Here is a 26,777-nt window from a genome sequence, read left to right on the forward strand (position 1 = left end):
GAAAGTAGTGCATTTAATTCAAAATGTCAACATATATGGTATATTATTTCTGAGGACTCTCTGTCGTGAATTAGCACATAGTTTAACAATTCCACGCGGAACTGACGATTTGGTAGAAATACACTTACCGCTCTTGCAATTCTAAATGCACGTACATATTACGTGTATTGCCTGCAAATGTAAGGCAGTGAGTGTTAGACTTCGCCCATAAGCCAAGGAAGATACAGCTTTTATGGTAAATATTAGTTTGTCTGAATTTGTGTGTGTGCATGTGTTTGAACTTTTCTTTGTCAATATCACGTAATGTCGACAGCTGAGTCTAAAATTATTTATTGTTTTTAAAATCGGTGGTTATTATTTCACCAAATATTTCATTCAGTAGATAATTTTAATATCAACTCAATATTAAAATAAATATGTTCAAATAAACTGTGAACATTTTAATACAAGGCAAAATCATATTTCTATTCAAAAGTGTATTGTATATTTTCCCAAAAGTAATATTCACTTGTGTATCAAAGAGAAGAATAAACAAACGGCAATCAGGACAATTCTAGATATTTATATACAGTCATAAGTTAAAAGTAACAAACTGAATTATGTAACACAATGCAATAACATTTATCCAGTGTAAAGAAGGAAAATAACTACAATGATAATGTTGCACGTTGCATTGAGCTCTAGACCCAAGCAAGCACTGACTGCTGCACGATACACAGGCTTTTAGCTGAACGCAGACACAATCAGACTGCCTCACAATGCATAAACCTTTAACCTCAAAATAAAAAAACCAGATCACTGTACACTATATAACAATATTTAATATTTTCCTGGTTAATGAGAAAACTAGCTCCTCTTTAAACTGATATACATATATTTCTTATAAACAAAAACAAATATTGCGTCAATAAAAACAGATATCCTATCAACTCAATATCAAGAAAAGGTCTTAGAATTTCACAATTTGTGTGCAATTCACATTGTAACACCAATCACAATTCTTAGAAACTGAGTTAAAACACAGTGACCCGCAGTTAACGACTTGTGGCCTCAGGACTGTTCCCGCACCAGAGCATGTAACAAAGTAACTGCAGACATAAGGATGACTGTATTTTCCGTCTGGAACTTTTCCAGTGCAGAAATCAGCTTGAAAAGAGAGCAAATGTATATCATCAGTTTCAGCATGAAGGTGTTTAATAAACTGGAATTAGTAGACTGATCAATTTCTTAGAATATAATTTACATTACAGGATGGAGTGACCAAATAGCAAAATGTTCAAGTTCGATCCATTAATTGGAATCAACGTATAAACTATTTCTCAGTTAGTCATTAATGTTAAATCTGAAAAGAATTGCACGAAACAGGAATGTGCATAACGGTTATTATATTAATTCAAGGGCTAGTTCATTAAAAGCATTCGTGATCGTTGATATTTAAGTGATAAAGAAGCTTACATTTGTTCATGGGATTTGTCTGCCAATCAGGAATATATAAACCCCAAAGGCAGTCTCCATGGTCTATTTCCGATAAAACCTTGATTGTCACAACTTCGTAAAAGACTAGGTTAAAGTTATTAGGATATCTAAATAATAAAAGTCTACTCAAACTCGTAAATATTTTAATATGTGCATGCAAGAACAAAACACTTGTATCAGGAAGGTATGATTTCAATCTGCATTTTTGTTGAATTAATCCCGAAATGATAAAATAAATCTATGTGGTAGGACTTGATATACGACGTAACTGAAGCAAATTTTGATGCAGCTAGAGCATTTCATTGCATGTTACTGGATGAACAGTTTTAGATTAATTTATATTCGGAAAACAAATTATAAGAATGGAGCTACAAATGTTAGTCAAATGAAGATGTGTATTACCTCTAATCAATAATATCACTTTCTCTTCTGAAGTCAGTGAAGATGACGACCCTGGAGCAGTGTCATTATTCTTAGCCAAGCATCTCACCCGTGTGTTATTCCATTCATTTGTTATGATGTTGTTTCTAAATTTAAGAGTGTAGACTGCACTGCAATTATCAGAGTTCACTTTTAGGTCAGTCATTACATCAGTAAAGTTATACTCTGCGAACGTTCCTGTTAAATTTGTCTCTGCAACAATATAGCCAGCTGGATAACCAACTTCTCCGAAGCAAGTTATATACAGATGTTGTTGACCAGCAATAAACTCGGATGGAAGTGTAATACTTGGGACATTTGGACTACCTGAAGGCAGAAAGAAAACAATGATGAGCACTTTGTAACGTAGTGCTTTGATAAAGCCTAAGGTTTGCACTAGGAATATTCCGAAACGCAACGAGACTGTATATATTTTCAAAAGTTCAAGTCCGGAGTACCAAAGACCTACAAAACAGTTCAAGGAGACATTCTTTCAGCATTTCAAAAATTAATACAAGCAATAATGAAGTTGTTTTGTACCTTTATCAAGCTACCCAGAAACTATGATCCACTCTCACCCATTTTTAATCTCTGCATCGTCTTATCAGGCAAAAATAGGCCAACAGGGCTTGTTAGTGGACCTATTTTGGACGCGTGAGCATGATTCTTGCCGCTCGTGGTTTTGTGTAGTCCTTGGCTCGCCTGGCTAACACTTTTCAGACACCAGCAATTCCGCAGTCTCAACTGCGGTTTACGGGAATAATTAGGCTCCAACACACAGAACAGTTATAAAAAGAATATATCATTATCATCGTGTATGCCTCGTTTGTGTTGGTCCGGTTATGTTTAAAGAATTAAATAAGAACAATAAAACATTAACTAATATCGCGTACTTATATACGATTAAATTAAAATCTTTAGAGAAAATATCAAAAGGAGCACAACAAACAATTCATGATCGAAATAGTGAATAGAATCACGGGTGAGCTATATGTAAAACAACAGCTGTGACGTAAATGATCATATTGAAAATGTATTCTGAACCTCGACGCGCTAATTTGAACTACTTACGGGACCTCAGTCATCAGGTGATATAACGTGTTCGCGAAACCGTGGATTATGTCGGGTACTAATGTGCTTGGCCATCTCGGCGAATTCAGCCGCAGATAAATTCAGTGCGGCCCCACGACTGCTTGTCTGCCGCAATGATCTTGTTGACCTGCGTGGCTGTTAGTGGCAGTTTGTGCGTGTGTGACAGTTTGAACGGCATGCATTTGTACGCATCCGTAGTGGATCTCGATTTTTTAAGCTGCTTTTGCGAAACCGTGACCCACATGTTTTTGTATGATATGTTTTTTTTTGTATCTACATGCCAAAGCGATTTTAACGCGCCACTAGAATGTTCATATCGGACGTGCCAATGCTCCATTGACACATCGAGCAACATTGCCTGACAATGTCACGATGATATCGACAACAGCAGCCCGTTGTGCGCCTATGAGGATTCGACGGACTGTCTAACTAAACCCATACGCTCGAGGAAAAAGTAATAAATCGGGTAATTTTACCTAACATTTCTTTGAGAAATCCGCATTCATGTGAAGATATTCTGATTCATCCACTATGAACAACATCAGTCTATGGTATGCTCGTGAGACAGGGTTCTGATCGAAATCTTTGGTGACTTCTTTGGATGGTTTTTGAGGCCTGTTCAGTCGCAATGACACCTCGGACACGTTAATGTGCCAAAAAACAGTCGGATTTTGTATTTGACTATACACCCGTCGTGTGTCGTGAAATGCTATTCATACATGTCGCGGTGCTAAATCTCCTTGCTGGGCACTGATCTAGTTAGTTAACAGATCTGCCGCAGTTCCCAGATCTGGTCGGTTATCATTGACAGCCACGACTGTGTAGATTGCCCACTCTCTAACACCAATTACACTTTTATTTATTTATCTTGTGCAGTGCATTCTCAGTCATTTAACTGCACCATCATTAGTAAAGCATAGAGCCTGCAGTCCACCGGGGAACTTTGTCAGTGGGCAGCTGTTCACAATCTGTTAAATTGTCTGCAGGGCTCCACAGATGCAAGAAGAGTCAGTGGTCTGGCTCCATCGTACAAGATTGACTGAATAACGCCGCTGTCCTGTACGCAAAGGCTTCAGCATGATGTACAGATGTTGTCGATGGTTGAAGACAGGAAGGCAGATATATGCCTTAGCTACGAGGAAGTGGTTTACAACATGTGCGATGTGGAGGAGGAATGCTGCTCAATAACCGGCAGCCATGGAAAAGGTATAGGTCGAAGTGTTCGAGAGATTATGTGCATTGTTGTGTTGAGCTGGAAGTTAATTAATTTGGTAAGGAACGATCGAGCCACGACAGAAGCGCGATCCTCTGCTATCGAATAATAGAGGGCCAGTGATGATGTCTTGTGTGTCTGAGCATTAGCGCACCCACTTGAGCCAACCTGTTTTAGGAGTATGTTGTTTTGAGGGATCTGTCAAAAGTCACACCAAGGTATGTTGGTGTCGGGATGTGTTTAATATGCTGTCCACGGAGGAGGAGAATGCAATGCTCACGGTTCGTATTTGCATTGTTAAGGTGGAAGAAGCTAGAAGCTGTCTTTGTTGTGCTCGGCTTTAGGCATTGATATAAGCATTTAACAGACTTGGCGAAAGAACAGACCCCGTGGTAGTCTATTAATCCGACGTCTTAACTCTTCAGCGAGGCAATACTATGAAATTTTCAACAACAGCCATGCATGTCAGACCGTGTCATATGGCACTGTTACATAAATAAAAAAACAACCCAGTTTTAAGGTTCCTCTGAATCCCGTTTTCAACAAATTCGATCGTAAGTGCTAAGACAATGTCTGAAGCTGCCTGCTCAACAGTTATGATATTCTCAATGTTCGGACCGTTTGTTTGGAGAATGAGGCGCTTCAGGACCTTAAACCAGGCTGGACCGAGGATATTTTCCGATAGCTCGCCGCCTTTTGGGGATCTTTTTTGCCAGGCTTTGGGATTGCAATAATCTTTGTCTGACTCCACAAAGTCGGCATGCACTTTTCCCTAACAGCCCGGCTGTTTAAAGAAGCGAGCCATACCTTTGCCTTTTGGCCAAGATTCTTTAGGAACTCATGTAGGATATTGTGATATCCTTTTTCTTTGCCTGATTTGATGTTGCAGAGCACCTTTTCAAGTAAATGCCTCTGTATTTTCTTCTGATGACCTTATTGTCACCACGCATCTATTACTTGTCGTCGGTGTGTTTGTCTAGGGTGCTTTTGCCACTTGTATAAAATGGCTAGCAACATCATTCGAATTGACAACAGGGTGGTCTTGAACTGGTGGTTGCTGTGCGGTGCCAAGTCGGCGAATCAAGCGCCAAAATTTCTTGCTGGAGTTCGTAGATTTGAATGACCCAGTAATTTGCTCCCATCGAGTGCGTCTGACAATGTCCATGGATTCAGTCAGGTGATCTGCTATGTCTGGGTGTCCAGATGCTTCATATTCCTTGTGAAGAGCCTTACACTATTCATCAAAACAGGGTGTATAGACTGGACGACGGCCACGAAAAGGTCATTGTTAATTGCTCACTCTACCAAGTGTTTTCGATCTTCATCGGGTTGCGAGTAGCCCCAGTCAGTGTGATGACTATTGAAGTCGCCGATATAAACAGCTGGGTGTTCGAGATTTAGAAGCATATTGTTGTTCAGTGGGCGCTGGGTGGTTTGTGTACATGAGCGATCTTGTTTGTTCCATCCTTGATCTCATCGTAAAATCAGGTGGACGAAACTGTAGAGGCATCAGTAATGTCAGCACGTGCATATGTTGCACGGCTGAATTTGGAGTGTAACGTTGATTAGATGAGGATAAAGTCTCCAATGGTGTATCGTTCTGCTACCTGGTCTGCTATGTGAGTCTTCTACAGATAGATTATGTCAACATTATGACGGTGGGCTATAGTGCTAATGATGGTTCTTTTGGCTATTGAGAAATCCTCGACGTTAAGTTGTTAAACTCGTAGGGCCGTCCAGTGGCTTGAAAGTCAAATGACATTGGCACGTCAAGGGCTAAATTTGGTTGTGGCACGTAACCGAGGTTCATTGCTGAATTTGGGTTGCAAGTTGGATCCTTTGTTTCAAGGCCAAGAAAGAATCCTTCGCTGAGTACTGACGGGGAGCGCGACGTGAACGCGGATCTATTCTCCCCATCAATGACGCTAATCGTTGTTCTGACACGAGCGACAATGTCAACTCGAGTATCCACAACAACAGTTTTGTCAGTTCAACTCGTTCGTGTAGCCCCATGGTCGGTCTGAAATTGTGCATCAGCGTGCCAACTTGATTAAGCGTCGTTGCCAAAACGGGTCAATACAATAGTGAGTTTATGTCCAAAAATGACTTTCTCACATACTGCTGTATTTTTCAGTTGAATCACGCTTGACCGTTGACCTTAGGGGTAAAATTATAATCAACGTGCTTTAAATCCCAAATTGAAATCCGTGTTGGCGTAGGTGAAAGTGGCGATTCTAGGACCCACACGGCGGTACATATGATCTGTGGTATCTTAGGCAACAAATCATTCGTGTGCCTTTGCTGCAATCTGTTTTGTTATAATTTCTCACTGCCGTATTTATCATCGATTCAAGTTCATTTTGTGCTGCGTCTGCGAGTTATTCTTCGAGATTCGCACTTTAAACTTGCGCCAACTTAATGGTGTAAGCGGCGTCATGAACCTCTCGTTCAGTAATGTTTGCGGCTACTGGTGACACGTGGATTTGCGCTGGTAGCTCCTGTTTGGTTTTTCTGATTACTCAAATTTAGGTTCAAATCCTCTGGTACGGTCATCCCGAATGGATTCGCGTGATTGTAGTTGCTGATAGACATTTTGGGTGCGTGCATAGTTGTATGTCTCTGAGTTTCTCGTAGGTTAATCGGTATGTATGACTGACGTACCATGGTGACTAGCTATGCACCTGTGAAATCGCACAATCAGTGCAACATCTGGTTGAGATCGATCTCATCGCGTGCGTGGATCAGAGAAGGATATCGTGAATAATCCGTGCGAGTCGACCTTGCATGTGTGAAGAAGATCATAATCAGTTGTGATCCACGTCGCCATAGGACAATTTCCTCGTAGATGTTTCTTAAAATGTGTGCGTCCTTGGCGCTGAGCAACATCATCATATTAGCATTGTTTATCATAACCTTCAGAATCAGGTCTGTATGAGGTGAATGGCATCAGTTTTTTCTGCATTTTGCATAATCAAATGCGTGAAGGGTTGCTTTCTTGTGCAGCATAAATATCATCGCAAACCACTAGGTTGTTCATATTTGTTTTATGATAGTGGGAAAAATCTTGAGAGACAGGCATCAGCAAACGACGTAGCATCGCCTATCGTCTGCGGTTTCCTCGACTAAATACAGTTTGTCTCACATTAGTTTTAGGAATTGAAAGTATGCGTTAACAACCGATGGGATGAGTAAACGTTGTAGTTCGAAACGGAGTCGAGGTATCAGATTCATTCAAGCGTAACCATGTTTTCTGCAGGATGATCAGGCGGAGAATTTCTCTGAGCAATATCTGCTTGCGGAGGCAATTAAAATAATTCAGCAATACCTTTGAGGCCTGCTTTCGGAAGATTGAATGGTATGAGTGAACCCATACACGACTCCACCGTCATTAAATATTCTCAAAAGTTGATGGTTAGACATCAAATTTGACATAAAATATATAATAAAATATATCATCATAGGTTATCGAGCATATTCTATAATATATTCATATACGATAAATGACAGGAAATTTGAATGCTAGCGATATTTTCGAACTATCATAGCTATTTACTGTATCATGTCATATAAATGTTGATAGTCCGAATTCAATAAATCTTGTATAAATTTTAAGGCTTGCATGTTGCTTTCTTCTGAATGTAAGGAACTTTCTTTATCAATTATCAAGTCTGAAGGACATTTCAAAGAAAATGTTTTCTTGGTAAATACTGGATGAGGAATTAAAAGGCAACTGACCCAGCTATTATAACCAATTGCATGTGTCTGTGAAGATGATTGATAAAGGCAATATACAAGAAGGCAAATGGCGGCAAAATATACTCATTATAGACCACTGATTTTTAGAAGTTTTTTGCATTCTCTTATTTCTCTCAAACGAAAAGGTATTACTTTATTGGCTATCCATTCCACCTGAAACCCCATATCTCTGTAAGCGCATATAATCATTCACATCAATACTTACGCAAAACACTGATATGACCACGTGATGTGTTGCAGTAGTAATCTCCTTCATCCTTACAGGTAAGATTATCAAAATCCACATAAATGGTAGCAGATGTTGCACTGATGCTACTAGTGCTGTTTATTCGTATGCCGTTGAAATTGCTTGTCGTGGATCCATTGAGCGCTATGGAAGCAACTTCTTCTCGAATAGCAAAGGCAGTGTGACGTTCAATTTTGACACTCCTGATATTTGTCATATTTCTGGCCAGGCACGTTAATCTATGCGGTGATCCAATGTAACCAGACGATGTCGGTGGGGCAAAGTACATATCTGTTGAGGGTAACATAATGGAGGAAATGTAACAAATATAATAGTGTATTTTTATCTTAGGGTTCATATCGTAAGTATCTGAATGTATATTCGGTGTTGGAAAGTCTGAACATATTTTTATCATTGAACACGTTAGACACATGGATATTAAATTCTAAAAATGTTTAATTGTGGTAAGAAACATTTTAGATTTTTCAAACGAAAATTCATAGCAAAAATCTTCTATTATCAGGTCAGATTTAGCTTGCTCGTCAAATGCAATTCCATGGCCTCAGCCATATTTAATATCAAATTGAAATCAGGCGTTATCGTGTTTCATGAAATTCCATTTAGAGTTTTTCGTTATATTATACATGTATTGACTAAATGATTAAAAAATAAAGCAAACAATAAATATCAACAAACAAAAGGTCAAACACGGAAAAATATTTTCTCCAGCAAGCGTTTTCAGTCTGCAAACTGTATACAATCATTACATGTTATGTCATACATACTGAGACAAATCAAGAAACCACATTTGAAATTGTGTGTGTGTATGTTGTTATAGTTTTCGCCTGATAGGAGAGCATAAATTGGACACCTATTTTAATTCTTAAAGAAGGGTAAATTGGTTTTGTTGACAACTTTGTTCAAGGAAGATGAATAAAATCCTTTTTATCACTTCATTTAATGAATATTTGAGAGATTTAATTTTAACTGTTATTAAATTAATCTTAAAGAAATAATCAACATTTGAGGTCTCGGCATTTTAATCTTTCCTTAACGTTACTTTGTTAACTACTATGTATCGAAGCATTTTTTTTTTGCATGTGTCTACAATAATTTTCAGTATTAATTGTATAATGTAAAAGAGTTTCAAATGTATGAAAAAATCGAATTGAAAATATATTTTGGTCGTACCGCTACGACAACCTTAGTCTCTATTTTACTAACCTGGTTCTTTTAAAGCAATTGCTATTGTATCCGAATATATTTCAGTTGAACTGATTCCTTGCGATGTTATGAGACATCGAATACTACCACCATTCCAACGTTCTTCAGGGTATAGTTGAACTGTCCAATTCCCGATGACACTGCAGTCGCTTATTAATATAATGGGAGAACCTTGTACACTGTATTTTTCAAATTTGCCACCCGTTAACATTAATTGCCAAGACATCGAAGCATTAGGAATTCCCAGTTGACCGATACAGGTAAAAATTGCCTCCTGACCTTTGTAAATATTGAGTGGTGCTGTGATGTTTGGTTTCTCGGGATTCACTGAAAGATGACGGCATGATATGAGCCACACAGTAGGATTACTTACATAAACCGACCGTGTCACTGAATTATTTATGTATCTCTGAATTTATCAATTTTTCTCTCTGGAGATTTCATTGCAACATCATCATAAGCAGATCTCTTGTCACAAATGTACATCTATTATGTATAAAGCAATATATTCATATTTTATTATGTTGAACTTTGAACATTGTTAGAGCCTAATCAATTGAATGAAAGTAGTTGTACCTATGCGCTTCAATCTATATTACTTTTACACCTAACTCAATATTGCAGTGAGAAGTGACGTAAGTGGAGTGAGTTGAAGTTTATTTACCTATCTACCAGCTGGATTGCAAGAAGTAAAATGAGCAAATGAAATATGTAGAAAATCATAGTTATGATTTACTATTTCTTCTCGAATATAAATATATTATATGCTAAAATAAAAAAATGTTACATGAAAGATTACTTGTTTCTCGCTTTAGGTATTCTTTTTATTTTCTTTAAAAAAGGAATCAACATGTACTAAATATGTTAATAGTATACAGTCTGTTGATTTACGGAGGTATAGAATTAGCAAAGTAAGGTAATGATTCATGCATTTATAATTAACCTTAATAATCTTACCTCTAACCTTTAATGTTGCCACACTTGATGCATTTCCTCCATAAATGCTGATGTTGTACACTCCGGTTTGGTTACATAATACATTCTCAAATGTAATTGTCAAGTTTCCAGCGTTGCCTTGCACAGCAAGGTTGAGACGTGAATTGGCGAGAAATGTTGAACTACGATTACCATGAATGGTTTCTCTGAACAGTACCGTAGAGTCTAAGTCGATATTCAAGTCAAAATCAGATCCGCAAAGTATCATTTGGCAATTAATTGCGACCGCACTGTTGATAAGGGCCTCTGCTCCCAAACAACGTATAACTGTAATGAAAAACAATCAAGCAAAGATTCACATTATTTACCCTCAATGTTACGACTCTACGGTCTTAAACTATGAAAGAAAATAGCACAACCATCAAGTGTATTAAAATACAACAAATAATTTCATTCTTATAGTTACAAAACAGATTATGAGGAGCTTACATTCTTGTGAATTAAATACAGATGCTCCTGAATGTTTTATCACAGGTCCAAAAGTATAGACTGTTCAATGTAGTTGTTGTAGTGTTTAAAGCCATTTTTCAGCACACGATAGGCTATACATGGCGGCCAGTATTAATGGTGGAGGAAGAGCCCGGGAAATCCCCGGAAATAACCACCGACCCTCGAGAAGCTACTGGCATGCTTTCTCACATACCCACATTGGCCAAATCCGAGACTCGAACCTACGCCGACAGAGGTGAGATGGAAGTGATTCGTAACGGAGAGCGTGTTAGACCACTCGGCCACTCGTGGCCCCGACTGTTCAATGAAGAGTTCAAATCTTGAATGTGTTGATGTAACGACAGCCACGAAAATGATGATGTCCTGACTGTCAAGATGTATCACAACGGTATAATCTAAAATATCTTTGGATCACCAAAATAGTATCTGAGTCCACCACCCGAATTAGCAATCTGTATCTTATATGAATAATTTAAGTAAACGAGTCCTTTCAATTTAAATAAAAACAAAATTAAAAGTGATTCTACAAATACTGATATTATTATGGGAATGGATAATGTTCTTTTCTTCAGAACCGTATATTAAAATCTAACACATAATAAGACTACTAGGTTATAGGTAATTTTCCCATCAGATTCGTACACAAGTTCAGGTCTGCTTACTTGCTTTTAGCGAACAATCTAACAAACATCAGTTTAACTATATAATTTCCAATGGAACGTCCGACGTCCCGAACTCAGATCCAGGTAAATATATATTTTTAAACATGACATCAGTCAGGTGGGCACTAACTCCTTCACACATTTACAGGCAAATTTCAACAATATAACTTAAATATACATAACACTCAGTTACCATAATCACTGGTATATTTCAACTGTAAATGTGAAATCCATAGATGTATTTAATGACAAATCAAATGTCCATAATATTGTCCAAAGACATTTGTCGTTATCACGAATGTCTTTCAACGCCTTACTGTGCATGGTACTATAAAGGTAAATGAATATTTACATAGAAGACGTTATTTGATTTTCGGACATGCCAAATGATGAAAAATGCAAAACCACTGCAAGCGACTCACTACATACAATATAATGAAGAAATATTCATTGACATTACTCCACTTGTCGTGGAGTTGTTTAAAGTTAAGAGAGAAGTGGGTACAAGATTCGTTCCTATGTCTCATAATTGAAATAAATATTATTGAAGGAAACTGTCAAAATTTTTTAGCAATTATATTTTTCTCATTGCGCAAAGGGTGACATGATAATCTTGCAATTGTTTCTGATATCATATTCAACATATTCAACAATACATGTTCTCCTTTGTGAGTCTTTGTACCCAGTCAGATATTGCAACTTCAGAACTACAGAACAATTTTAACTTCTACAAACACTTTATACTCCGATAATTAGATTGCTGATTCTGCATACATCCTGAGCTACTTCTCCAAGAAATAATAAAAACGTTTGCTCCAAAACGGTGTCCGTGACAAGATATAATTCTTTTCAGTCGTGATCCGTCTCTATTGAAGAATAATTTCTGCTTTTGATTTTAAATAAATTGGTTGCCAACTGCCAAGACGTGGGAAAACACTTTTCCTTAAGTATTAACAGATAATTATTTATAACAGTCAGGATGGAGAGACGGACCCGAACATTAATAACAACAAAGTAACGATAACAATACGATTACTATTACAACTGGTACTATACTACTATTACTACTACTACTACTACTACTAAATAGACATTATTATCACCGTCATCCACTATTACATAAAATGGAAGGTAAAGGTTTATAAAAAGACACCATTGGATGATGCCTATGAAAATTTGATGTTTTATTTTTTAATAATACTTTGCCTCTTTCTCGCACAAAAGTGAAAAACATAGCATTTAAATAGCACACAGAGGATGTAAAATCTGGGCGACAATTGTCTAAGCATTGTTTGCAGAAATCTATGTAATGGGAACCAATTAAATATATGTCAGTTACGTTTTTATAACAAAAAAGTCGTGGAAGTTCCCGCCGAATAGGATATCTGTAATTTATGTTAGCCGACGAAAGTCCATGTATTTTAATCTTGATTGAATTCATAACACTTTGCATAGTGAAATCACATGATATCCCGTATTACAACAGAATATTCAATCATGTACAACTGTAATTGTACATTTATTTTTCATACCTAACGCTGGAAGAAGCCACTTAAAATGTTAAAATGGCTTAGTTGTGGAGACATCCATGTTAAGGAAAACATGAAATTCACGCAATCTGATGAAGGGCAGATTCCAATAAACTTTCAGTTGTTGAAGTCAAGATGACCAGTTATGGAGTAATGCATGAACTGAGAATTAGAGAAATGGCTGATATGTGTGGTGCTAATGAAAAAAATCATTTATCGGTGTTCCGCTGGACCAAAAAGAACGTTGTTCCAAACTCGGCGGAATTTCTCCATATACCATTATTGTGGCCGTCATAGTTGAATCGAGTCATAAGGATTTGAAAACAGAAAGTGGACTCTTAATACATGTAGCCAATTATGCTGATTTTTACTTTTCTCCGAAGCTGTCAATACTTAAACAATTCAACTTCATGAATTGTTGCAAGGTTAGTTAATAATCTCGATAGCGTCAGTTAACAAATGGATTAATTGATTATTTGTTTTGCAATTCGGCAATGGGAATCTTTGCGAGATTATTTTTTTCACCGTTTCCAGCTAAATAAGACCTGATAAACAGTGTTTGCAATTTTATTGAAGATTTATACGTAGACAGGCATGGCCTACATTTGGAAGCTTTATGTTTAATGTATAATAATCCACCAAGGTTTAAACTTTCATCTCCAAAAGGACATGACCTGGGCATTATAAAACATTGAAAGAAACCAAAGTGAATACAATATGATATCCAGCAGCGGTCACAGTGATATATATTTAGATTTATGGTACGATTTTCTATAATTTCATCGGAATGAGCATTGTTTGGTTTTCAAGTAGAACTTAACCAATCCAATATAAAATGTAGGTCGAAAATGTAAAATAGGTGGTGCCGGTCGTCTGTTAACAAAATACGGGATCTGATATCATATAACTGACAACTGCGTCAAATGTCAGGACAATGTATCAGCCCAGAGAAACAGTTCAACTTTTGGGTTTTCTTTACATATTTAGCTATTTCATACACTATCAAGATATTTGTTATTATACTATGCGTGTTTGATCAATAGCAAAATCTATTATTTGCATCGTATGATCTTAATATGTTATAGTATTTTTCATGCAGTTAGGGCTGTATTAGCCTACGACTTAGTAGACATAATGATGTATCAGCGGACGTTTAATCTCAGCGTGTGCTATACTTACATGGGCATGTTGCCTGATTCGTCGTTGTTGCTGTGGAAAAAGAAAAAAAAATAATTCAGAATTGCACATAAGATTTTGATAATACCAAACTGGCAATGAGAAATTTTGCCACTAATTTTTGTACGGTTTTGGTCCAGAGAATAAAAATTTAGGGAATCATAAAAGACCAATGCAACGTGCCTTTATTGTAAGCAAGGAAAACATCATATGCCTGAAATTTTCTGCTATCAGCCAATCTGTATGTGGTAGGTAAACCAAATATACTTTGGAATCATACTGTAATGTTTCTATGCAGTTGCTTTCATACGCTTAGCTGATTACTAACCATGGATTTAACAGATCTGATATTGTCAAATACTTTTGATTTTTTGATAGTTATGTAATCGATGAGTGTCTTTGGAAAATACACCTTCTACTTACGAACAATTGTAGTAGTTGTTCGCTCCAGTTCACATCGTTTCATATCAGTGTAATAACATTCTCCATCTGTACATCCACCATCTTTCACAAAGGTGCGATTCCCAGTGCAGTATACGTATTTCTTGCAGTCATCAAATGGATATGGGTATGGCAAAACCACACCGTCCACCATACCATAACAAGCAGTTCCTGCATTGATACGAAATTTCCGATATCAAACGCAATTAGCAATCAACCGTAATATCGGTATAATGTTCTCTATGATTTCTGCGGAAAACTAAAAATCGAGTATATAATTTTAGCTAACCAAAACAAATTTTCTCTTTTTAGTTGATTGATAAACTACATATTCCAGTATAATTAACACGTGATTGTCTAAATCTAAAATTCCTTTATTATCAAAATGTCATGGATAATATATTCAGTGTGAAGGATCTGTGCATTTGGCGTAGTTGATTCTTTTAGGTTGATTAATGCACAAGACGGAATCAAACAGGGCACTCATTGGTTGTAAAATCGTGAGAGAAACATTTAAATATAATTACGTTATTTTGAGACATATGCTGGGAACCAGATTAGCAGCAATGTCAAGCCAAGTGAATGGAGCTTGAATGTTCGAGAAACTAGTATGCCATGGCATTAAATTTTATGCAGAAAAGAATGGTTTCGATGCTCTAAACACTTATTGGTTGCGGATAATCAATAAATAAGGGATATCAAACAGTGTCTGATTACATTAAATGTACCTGGGACGAGAAGAAGAACTTTCTCATCATATGGAGCCAATTGGCCAATAGGTAACGTTTCGTTGTTGGTTGCAACACATCGGAGGGTAGAATTATGTAGGTCCGTTGTAAATTTGTTTAGGTAAAACTCAAGTCTATCAACTTTCTGACAATTGGAAACATTCCCTTTAGTCAGGTTAACTTTAAATGGCTGGATCTCTTTAAACGTTCCATTACTTTTGATTAGTGCAAGTAGGTTTCCGCCTGGGTAACCTACATTTCCCTTGCAGACAAAGGGGTCTCCGAGTTGATTATATCCATCACTGACAACATCCAGCGGTAGCATCAGACTGGGTTGATTAGGTTTACCTGTGTTTAGGAAAATATTTCCTTATATATATATATATATATATATATATATATATATATATATATATATATATATATATATATATATATATATATATATATATATATATAACGTTTACAACTAAAACTACTACCAGTACTAATGAAAGAACAATATGTGGTTGCAGTAAAAGCCATTGTGATTCCAGTTTCGTTTCTTCTACCAGTGGTAGCATTCATCTTGCTTAAAAATCAATGGTATGTTTTAATATCAGACCATATCCAAGTAAATTACGGACTCAAATAGTGTTGACAAGTGTTGTAATTGGCAACGTTTTGAAAACAAATATCAAAATAATACAAAAAATGCCTTGCCCTGGATATCGATGTAAAATTGAACTTGTCAGTATAGTTGTGTATAAAATATGCAATCAGCAATTCGCAGAGAACATGCTAACGTTACATTTGAAACGTGAATATATAAACAATCTGATTAAGATAAATAAAATATTTAGAAACTTTAACTCGACATTTAATTAATTGGATGTTTCTGTGTCGGATGAGTTCATGCTGTAAGTTGCTTTACTATCAAAAAATCTAAAGCAAACATTTGATTTGATATTTGACTAAGCAAAGAACTATAATCTTAGTTGCATTTGCTCATGAAATCAAAAATTTTGACCACCATGTTATGATGCAACAATTATTTGGGCTTAGTGATTAATCTGTATCTAAAATTATTGCATTCCCCATTCATTGTTGAAGTACACATTGACAACAGTATCTAATTCCATGCAGAAGAAAGAAAACAATGTGTAACTTTAATATTCAGAACTACTTACTCCATATCACTAAAGATGTGGTTGCTGTCCTGTGTCCGGTTTTACAGTAGTATGTTCCACCATCTTTGCACTGGAGGAAGTTGATAGTTATGTGAATTATCATGTCGTTGTCTGATAAAACAGTGGTACTAAAGCGTATCCCAGTTAGGTTGTTCTTGGCTGAATTGCCAATTGTTAGAATATACAATATTTCCTCTCCCTGAAAAGTGGGTGTGAGTCTCGATATGATGACGGAATCGTTGCTCAAAATGCCCGTAACTGTACAGTTTATTTGCACCGTGTCATTCATGAACCCGGTAATTTCACTTGGAGAAATACTGACACCTATATAAATTATGACAAGACAAAAGACTTCTTTAAACAGATAAAAGTCAGATTTGTGTTTTTATCACTATGTGTTGATAAATGTAAATGGATATTCAGTTTGAATAACGTTAGGCGCATGCGCCTTTATCCAAACTGAGACTAATTTATAATCGAACATTTCAGGTTTGTGTCGAATGATTACCTAAACTGCTAGTTATTTATAATTAATCACCTCATTTTAAGTTTATGGGATGTTGCCATGAAGTGTGGTATATGTGATTCGCGTATTTGCATGTTAAAAGTAGCCGCAAACACCTCTTAATTGTGTATCACATGTACACAATTTAATTGAAAATTATGCATGCTCGGTTACAATTTGAATTTTGATTAAATAAATGTTAAATATATTAAATAAACGTGAACTTGAAATGAGGAATATATAGTTTTGTTCTGTGATTGTATAAAAGTTATCAACATATGAACGACTATAAAGCATATCTTATTTGAAAACATTAAACCGTGACGACCTTGGTGAAATGGTGAATCATGAGATTTCCTTAGAAGAAATCACGTATTGCGAATTAAGATATTTGAAATTTAAGCATGGTTATACAAGTGATTCGCTTACATTTCTTAGGAAACTTGCGGTTCAATTATAGGAACATAATATACTTCTTTTCTTCACAAGTTTGTTCTTGTTGCACACATGCGCAATGGTGATCCCCAGACGGTGATTTCTCTCACATGTAATGTTACACAGAAGTGACGTTGATGTAGCAGAATCAATTGTACACTTAGTTTCGTCCTTTGGTTATTATTGACAACATTATTATTGTCACGCAGTTTAAATTATATTTAGTGACAGATTTGGTAGGTTATATCGCAAATATCGTTTCGGTTTGCCCTTTACTCACCGTTTATAATGCAGCAAACGAAAATTATATATAGAGCCAATATTTGTTTTGCACGTCTTAAATATGGAACATACATTTGACTTGATTGAAATCCAATAGATCCCAAATTTCAAATTACATTGGCAGTGAATCTAGAATACGTGTAATAATAATAATAATAATAACAAACAGTATCATCATGGTCATCCTCATAATTATCATAAATAAGTCGACTTGATGCTGTCTCTTGCTTTTGGAGGGTTTAACACCATTTTCAGCATATGATAGGCCACACATGGCGGCCAGAATATTTAGTCGTAGGAGAACACGGACAGACTCCAAGAAGAATTGCAAACCCACGGCAGGCTTTCCCAAATACTCACGATGCCCGAGACGAGACAAGACCCCAGGCGGAGGAGAGGTGTCAATATTTGACGGAAAGCGCATTAGACCACTCGGCCAACGTTAGACCCAAACGCGTATTAGAGAAACTGCATAAAAATTCATACCCTATAATGGTACACACATCTATTGATTTGTAGCATGTACATACTTTAAAAACCCCATATAGAGAAAACGCATCATAAGTCAGACCATTAATATACATTTTTACATAACGGCGAACCATTCCAAATTCTACACTATACGAAGCCCACAGTAGACTAGAACAAGCAGCAAACATAACAAGGCACTTCTTTAATTCATCAATTAACCAGTTCCTTTCAAAAGACACTCTTTAAATGAGAGTGGTAACATTAGATCAAAAGGCATTGCCAGTTAAAAAAACTTAGCATTGAGTCTTTATATATATATATATATATATATATATATATATATATATATATATATATATATATATATATATATATATATATATATTTTTGTGTGTGTGTGTGTGTGTCCCGTCTTGAAATCCTCAAAGTATACATTATACTCTTGTTTGTCTTAGGTAGGCATCAAATTTACTGCGTTTCTGGAATTCGAATATGTACTGACCTCATCCACAACCTTACATCCAAATTAATACAATGCAAATAACGTAATAGTTCAACAGTGACAAATACTGCCATCTCATGCATCCACTTTGTTAACATTATTTTTTTAAGGACGAGAACGCAGGATAGAAAATTGAAAAAAAATGGCACTACTGTGAATAAAACACATGTATGTTATCAGTCACAGTTGATGTCAAATGTTGTAACATTACACACTCAGATTTATATTTTTTACAAGTAAAAAGAGAGCAGACCAAGCAATCCAATGTAATAACATTAATATCAAGAAAATGACGGTAGGTTTGTGGGATTGGAGCCCAGCATAACGTTAGTCCACAACAACAAACGAAACTGCACTTTCATGACAACTTAGGCAGCATGACTATTCATATATCCAACTGTACTTGGAATATCAGGCTAACGCTTAGGCATGGTTAATGCATGGTTTAAGAAAATGTATTTTTGTTGTTTATATATCACAGCACTTGTAATGGGTGAAAAGGAAACGATATCCACTTAATGTATATAGTATTAACATGGTGCAATATGTTGGGCCTTCCCGAACTCGTTCATAAATGATAAATATCTCTTTGGGACTTTAGAAAAAGAACAACATGAAATTAAATAAATTAGTGACAAAAATATGAGGAAAAGCTTAATAAAAATGCATGAGATGTGAGGCTGGTTATGAGAAGCAATTTCTCTAAGCACATAATGGTCCATTGGCTTGGATTGTTGGTAGAAAGATTAGTCACGAAATTATTTGTGTTTGCAGAAGAAGCGATATAAACTAAGCATAGTTTTTGCGCCACGTGACCAATGAAGTTCATTACATTTTTAACAAAGAACAGTATTTAGCATGAAAAAAGTAACGTGGTTTAAATTAACCCAATGTTTTAACGTGCACTATATATTTAATTATACTGCTTTTTGTTATAAATTAAGGATCATATCAACAAAATAAAATGTGTTTACGAATATATGTTTAAAATGAAATTAAGACGACACTAATTGTACTATTCAGTTAATCAAAACTGAATAAAATCGCTCATAGCCTTCAAATAGGTAGTATAACCTAGATGTAAGAAAGGTGCAAAGGTATCAATGTGACCGAAACCTAAATCTTCAATCATTAGTTATGACACGTAGATGTTTTATTTCAGTTGTCTTTCTCTGCTAAAGGCACTGCTAAAGATATCAAGGTCAATGCTCTGCCGATGGGTCTTTACGGACAACGATGCGATATGTTCATTTCCTTAGTGATTTTAAAGAATAGAAGAAAACAATGCAACGTTAGCTTTTCACATGTTCAAAACGGCGATGACAACAGCGTTGCACACTAGGCATACCTAATCAAAAGTGAGTATCTTTAATAGCAAAGTAAACTTGATATTTTTCGAAATATTTTAAAGCGAAGAAGTATAAAAAATTTTTTCCAATTTACCACGTTATGTATTCAGAAAGAGACAAAGCATCTATATGGAGTTCTTTTATCGGCATGGTGTATATTTTGCAATCAATTAAACATGGTAGTTTCTAATGTGCAAAAATGACCATACTCAATAACCTATACAATAAAAATTATATTATCTGTATAAATGTAGACCAAATATTAATTATTTCTCTTGGCGCCATGGCAACAATTTATAGCCATCCAAAGTGTGAAGGAAAGAAATTCGTACACATTTAAGATATAAATGCAATGGCAATTTATTGCAGTCTTCAAGAAATGTTTTTAAAGCAGAGGTGCTGTCTAAAGTGTGACAACTGGTGTATAGGGAGCTATTTTATCTGGTATAGAACCATGCATGCAGAAAGATATAGTATATTGCGATATCTGATACAGCGATGGGAATAGCAATATAAGATCTCGCCGACAAACAATTTGGAAAGTTGACCTATTCTATGGTAGAACGAGAATTAAAAATTCAGTTCAAATGTTTAATGAGCTTTATATAATTTTAGCTTTCAATCAATAGTGGTTGAATTTCCCACGTGAGTGGTACGAAGCAGCGTTTGAATAATATTCTGCAAATAGTTTACGCAAAGAAACAAATGTAAACATGTCAAGCAAACAAAGTTTATTTCTATTCTTTAAATTCATCCAGACAGCCCCAAAACTAATACATTAGTCCTCTGTTCCACTTTCATTGATAACTGGTTAAATGTGTGTGAAAAATAACATGTACAGCAACCCCTTGATTGACCCGAATTTCTCTAAAGTAGTCACATATTAATAATGGTCGATCGTTGTGAAACTGCCTACCTGTGCAACATTAGTCTTCAAGTACTGCTTATTTGACTACTCTTGTGCCTTATAATTAATGTTTATCGTGTATTTTGTAAAATAAAGTTTAAGTGGTGGTTGCCATTGTTAAGTATTTTCTACTTATTTTACAACATGCTCGCTGCAGAACGTCAAACTAGTCCACGATAACGCTAGGTTAGGGTTACACGTGAGGCAGACTAAATTTACCCTCCATTGGTGCTCCACATTTGAAAACACTATAATCCACATGCTGTTGAGAATCATCATATATATTCTGGTAGTCGAATTATGCATTAGAAGCTTATAGTACATAATTAAACAACGGATTTGACTCACTGAGTTTAGATTGGACGATTGACTCATACAAACATGATACAAATCAACCTGTTGTAGTCATAGGTATCTATCTATTATAATATTTTCGCACGTACTAAAGTCGAGTTTTATATCAGTCGAGTTTATATTGCAATTTTGTGGCAGATTATAAATCAATGTTTTTTAATTACTAGACATATACAGGGAAAAATCATGTTCAGTAATGCATTGGATTTTAGTCACCTTATTTTTATTAAGAACTTTTAGAGTAAAATATATCAATGTATTCAGCGATCGAATTTGAAAACACTTCTCACGTAATAATATTCAACAAATAAATCTTTGCTGCCTAAATAGACCAATTAGTTGTATCGCAGTGCCATCAACAATGTTGAGAATAACGGAAAACTGGAATACGATTCAAATAGTGAAGGTGATGTCGCCCACAATAAACAAAGAGGAAAAATAATATTAAATTAGAGTGTAGATACAAACGTACACAAAGTTGACATTATCGTTGTTAAGATTGTGTCAAACATACATGAATCTTCTACATGCTTTTGATGGCTGAATGACATACAAACATATTCGAAAGTTTAGACCTGTTAAACAATGTGTTTCAAAACTGAACAATAAGAAGCTAGACGATACAGAAAAGGAACCAAACATGAAATTCATGTGGGTTTTTTAAAAACAGAAATAGTTAAATCTCAGACGCAAATGCACGAATGATGGAGCTTTAACGATATCAAGTTGTTTAGAAACTATATGAAGGAAACATGGAAAAAATCTTGGGAAATTTAACATTAGGTATCTTGAACTAAAATTTAAATGAAGTTATGAGTATTTTTGGGGAACATATATTGAAACTTTGTTCTGCTATTTACAAATGCACCGTTTATAAAGCAGATGGGAAAATCTAATTAATGCGCTACGAAAATATAATTTACTGATGCTGTTTTCATGAAAAAGAGACAATACAGATTTAATTTCTGCTATTAATATAAAATGTTGCAAGATATAAAAAATACATACTTCATTGGGTATTATATTCACAAGTTGGACCTCTTTTGCACAACTTCTCTTAAAAATATTTTTTTAAAGAGTATTTTTCTGTCATATTATAGAGTGTCACATTTGGTGTGGTCTACCAAGGGAAGATAATTTGATCATACACTTTTGATACACAAAAGATGTAAATTCATCTAGCATGAAAAGAGGAAAGGTTAATAAGGAAAACAGGAAATAGGAAATCTAGGAAATCATAATAATTGATAACTCGAATTTGAAAGCCTTAAAAGATTTGAGAAAGCAAACGTAATATAAAATTACGCAGGACTATGTCTTTAACAAATCCTTAAAACCCCAATCCTATATGCATAACTTGTTTGTTCAACTTGTGCACTTTTAATGTTTCATTAAAATGCAAAAGGTCAATAAGGTAATCATTAAAGTATTTGTATTTCGCTCTACAATTTCTCTCTTAAACTTTAAACGTTGTTCGTTATTTTGCTTTTATGAAGACTTAACCTAAGGTTATGAACCTCTCTTTTCACGCATCCGCCAAACCATGCGTAGTTTATATATTACCCGCAAAAACAAATATGCTTCTCTTACGTTATCTGCAGTGCAACAACGTAAGGTACTTCTTCCTTACGAGTTTAAAGAATTCCTTTTCTAGTATAAAAGCTACAGATTTAAAAGTTACAGATTTTGTATTGTATATTTTCCTTTTACTTTGCGTTTGTCATCATTGATGGTGAGTCATATTTTATTTCATCAGATTGTTTTAACAAGCATTACAATTAATGATGGGATATATTAGTACGGATACTTAAGTTAACAATTATTCAGAAAGTCGTATTCTTATCAATCTGAAAATACAAGATACTATACCAGAGCTTGTAGTGTTGATTTCATACACGTCTGACTCCAGTCTTGATGAACTGTTGTCGCCAATAATGCACCGAACTCGAGCACCTTGCCATTTTTCTACAACAATAAAATTCATCACCAGAGTACCCATACTACTACAGTTCTTGTCATCTGTGGTCAAAATTGTATTTTCATACTTCGTGAAATTGCTTCCGCCAAACATCACTTCCATGTACATATTCTGTCGTGGAACTCCTTGTTCACCGTTGCAGGTTATAGTTGCTTGTGTATAAGCCACTATCGATTGCGGCAACAGGAGCGTTGGTTTCCTGGGAGGAACTACAAAAATGATTATTTCCAATGAACAAAGTAGATATGGTACGAGTTCAGTGTTCTAAGATTTTAGTGATCGACTCAAGTAAAGACTGGTATGTTGATTTATAATCTATGGCAACTGCTATGAAAATCTCAGCCTCTAGAAAGAGTAAATTCTTGAAGTATGAAAACAATTTAAAGCCAACAGTTCATAAGTTGATATTCATTTTACTTCAAACTTTTATTTAAAACTTCTAGCAAATAAAATCTCACAAAACAGGTGTCTTGTAAAATAGTAACTTTTAAATCAAAGCAGTTTGGCATGCCATATTATTTGCCGAGAAATATATGTTGATCAAAATGTTGTTGATTTAATTATTTTATAGCAATTATTGTGTGACAGATCCCATATCTGGCCAGCATCGTTTTATTTTCTAGTCAAAATGATCATGTTTTGTATAGCATAGCTTTTAAATACCTTTGAAAGTTAGGTTTACACGATCGGTGAATTCACCGTTATCAAGGGTGATTATATACTCTCCACTGTGGTTGCAGTTTGTTTTAATCAATGTTACAGTCACCTCCGCTTTCCCACTTGTAACCGAAACTTGTATGTCTCTATCGTCTGAACGCTGAGAAATATTACCAGTAATAGTGTTATTACTAAAGAGAGTGTCTTTATAATGTTTTATTGACAGAGAAAACGAATCATTGCAGAACAGCAGACTGCATGTGATCGAAGTTAGGTCTCCTATGTTGGCATCAGCATCTTTGCAGTACACAACTATAATATAAATAAAATCACTTTAGTTAAATTAGGTTATCTAAAGATAATACACGTAGAAGAACACGCAACATTTTGGAATATGTATTTCCTCAACAAAACAAAACACATATTTTTAAGAATATTCTGAAGTCAATAATATTTTAAAGATAATATCTCAGAAAGACATGCAGATAAGAATATATTTCCTAATCATAACAACGTTTTTAAAAGTATGAATTAAAAGTTCAGATTGTATAATAATGATGCGTTAATATTCTTTTATTGAATACGCACAATCGGACCTGTTACAATATATAAACAGTTATGTTGATCGTAATTTGGAGTACTGTTTTAAAACTCAATGTTTATGTTCCTAAGACATTTGACGATTGCATGGTACACTTATTGGTTTGATCTCATTGAATATAGTAGTTTTGAAAATTAAATATTATAATGAGAATATTTACTTCTTGATAAAAGTAGTTGAAAATTAAGAAAGTTCAATTTGTCATACTATATTAATACACTAGTCTGATATTATAAGCAATTTGATAAATATTGAAATGGCGTTGAATTTTTTCAAAATCGTTTACAAATGAGAGGAAAGTACTGCATTAATTACTGTTTTTCAGAGAATGATAAATTAAAATTTTGAATACGATGACAGTAGATACTTACATGGACACTTTGCTGAAAAAAAAAAATAATAATAATAATAATAATAATAATAATAACACCAACAAGAGTGTGTGTGTGTGATTTGGATTTTTAACGTTGCTTTAACAATTTGTCAGTCATATCGAAACGATGTCTGCAATGTGGCAGTTTATAGTGATGTCTAGAACTGGGGCATCATGCTGCAGACATGTAGCATGATGTCCCACCCAATCACATTATCCTGACACCAGGCCGATCGTTCCTACCATTAACCTCTTGATCCTGAGCGCCAAAGTGAGGCAACTGTTAATATAATTTTCATAAGTCTTTGGTATGACTCTAACGGGGACCGAACCCACGACCTCCAGATCTGAAGAACTTAAAGAAGAATTTTAAGAAGAGAAGGAGGATGAACATTATGAATATTATTTTCCCAAAGAGTCTTAAAGTTCCGCTACATTGATGCATTGTTAGTAAGTAAAGAAAGAATGATAGTTTTAGAAAACAAAACCACTAATTACGTGACAGGACGAGGTAGAGTTTGGTAGAGTAATCTCTTATAAGAGTGGGATACTCTAGTATTTGTTGAGCAAATGTAATGTTTTGCTTTAGTGATACTTTTTAGAAGATGAAATGGTGACTACTTATTTACTCTATTGACGAGCAGTTCAACAATGGCTTCATGCCAGTGATCAGAAATAAATGTGTGTTCGAGGATGCAGCCATAGTTTAACGCCATATTGTAACGCACCGAATAGATTCTCTCGTTTTATTAAAACGACGAGATTACGGCATAAAAAAATTTATATTATTTTACGGAAACTCGCGACCACTAAATAATCGCTATAATAGTTAACCAATAAAACAGGAAAACTTCTTTACTGACAAGAGGGGACACTTGACTGGCCAGTCGCTGGTAGTGCGCAATGGATCGCGACTGGTACAGAGTACTTATATTTATATCTTGGTAAACTTTTAATTTGCAATGGAAGCCGTGACCTAGGCATATTTTCTGCGGTAAATGCCCACATGTCACTAAGAATCACAATTAAATGAATCAAACAAACATTCATAAAAAAGGAACAATTACATATAAAATAAATGAATAAAATGAATACATTGTCTGTACATATTTACTTTCTTTAAACGTAATTAATGAATTTCGACGTAAATAATTAACACATTTGAATGTACTATTCAGAAATACGTAGGTTCAGGAAAGGATTTCTTACCACATGTGGCAAGTCATATAGTTTTTCATTCTAGTGGCAAGGCCCATTGCTTTCTAAAACATTGTAAGAATACTCCTTCCAGTCCATCTGCATTACCAAACTAGACTTGCTGTCTCTTACAAAATATGCCACTCAGACTCGTCTATTGAAAATGCGATTATAGAGTATACCACCAAAAATGCTTCCGAGACGAATGTAGTTAAACATTACTAATTCTGAGTCAGTGAGGACGAAAATGATACTTAAAATTGTTGATTGTCTCTAGTTTTAAAGATACGATACTACGGCACTATATACGACCCTTGACTTGGGAATGGCGGAGGATAAGTAATTTATAAAAGGATCAGGTCTCTATTTAAACAAAAATGATTAAGATAATCTTTAACTGGATACATCAATGATTGGGTTTACAAAGTACTTGATTCTTTTTCGCAAAACAATGAATGATGCAATCTGAAACTGGTATTGCATAATGCATGATATAAATTGCATCGTGTTATTCCATTAAGCAATGGATGATGCAATTATAACTAAGCTTACATCTCTATGTGAACAAATTGCCCTATATCTGCTCTAGAGATCGTACAGTGTCGTGC

General features: G+C 35.2%; 2 protein-coding genes across 2 annotated transcripts in view; both read right to left on the minus strand.

The window, feature by feature from the left end:
• LOC149798507 (uncharacterized) lies at positions 1-24,304 on the minus strand. Its single transcript, XM_089957319.1, has 11 exons — positions 24,005-24,304; positions 23,233-23,550; positions 16,559-16,882; positions 15,390-15,737; positions 14,644-14,832; positions 14,224-14,253; positions 10,365-10,670; positions 9,408-9,734; positions 8,163-8,474; positions 1,879-2,223; positions 1-1,146 (listed from the first exon to the last, which is right to left on the minus strand). The coding sequence occupies exons 2-11, from the start codon at positions 23,447-23,449 to the stop codon at positions 950-952; spliced, it is 2,595 nt and encodes an 864-aa protein (XP_089813445.1). The 5' UTR covers positions 23,450-23,550; positions 24,005-24,304; the 3' UTR covers positions 1-949.
• Positions 23,598-26,777, minus strand: part of LOC149798508 (uncharacterized) — a 26,733-nt gene continuing 23,553 nt past the window's right edge. The window contains exon 11 of the mRNA XM_089957113.1: positions 23,598-23,686. Coding sequence (XP_089813239.1) covers positions 23,598-23,686 — 89 coding nt within the window. The remainder of the gene's footprint in view (positions 23,687-26,777) is intronic.

Source organism: Sinohyriopsis cumingii, chromosome 5 (genome assembly GCF_028554795.1).
Source record: "Sinohyriopsis cumingii isolate HCF-2022 chromosome 5, ASM2855479v2, whole genome shotgun sequence".
Lineage (NCBI taxonomy): Eukaryota > Metazoa > Mollusca > Bivalvia > Unionida > Unionidae > Sinohyriopsis > Sinohyriopsis cumingii.

Bases quoted from the DNA above. Each gene is read 5' to 3' on its own strand.
- LOC149798507 (XM_089957319.1), bottom strand. From the start codon at position 23,449: ATGTACATGGAAGTGATGTTTGGCGGAAGCAATTTCACGAAGTATGAA. The intron at 8,475-9,407 runs GTTAGTAAAATA...TACCCTCAACAG, and splicing joins AATTGCTTTAAAAGAACCAG to ATATGTACTTTGCCCCACCG. The intron at 1,147-1,878 runs GTAATACACATC...TCTCTTTTCAAG, and splicing joins AGTGATATTATTGATTAGAG to CTGATTTCTGCACTGGAAAA.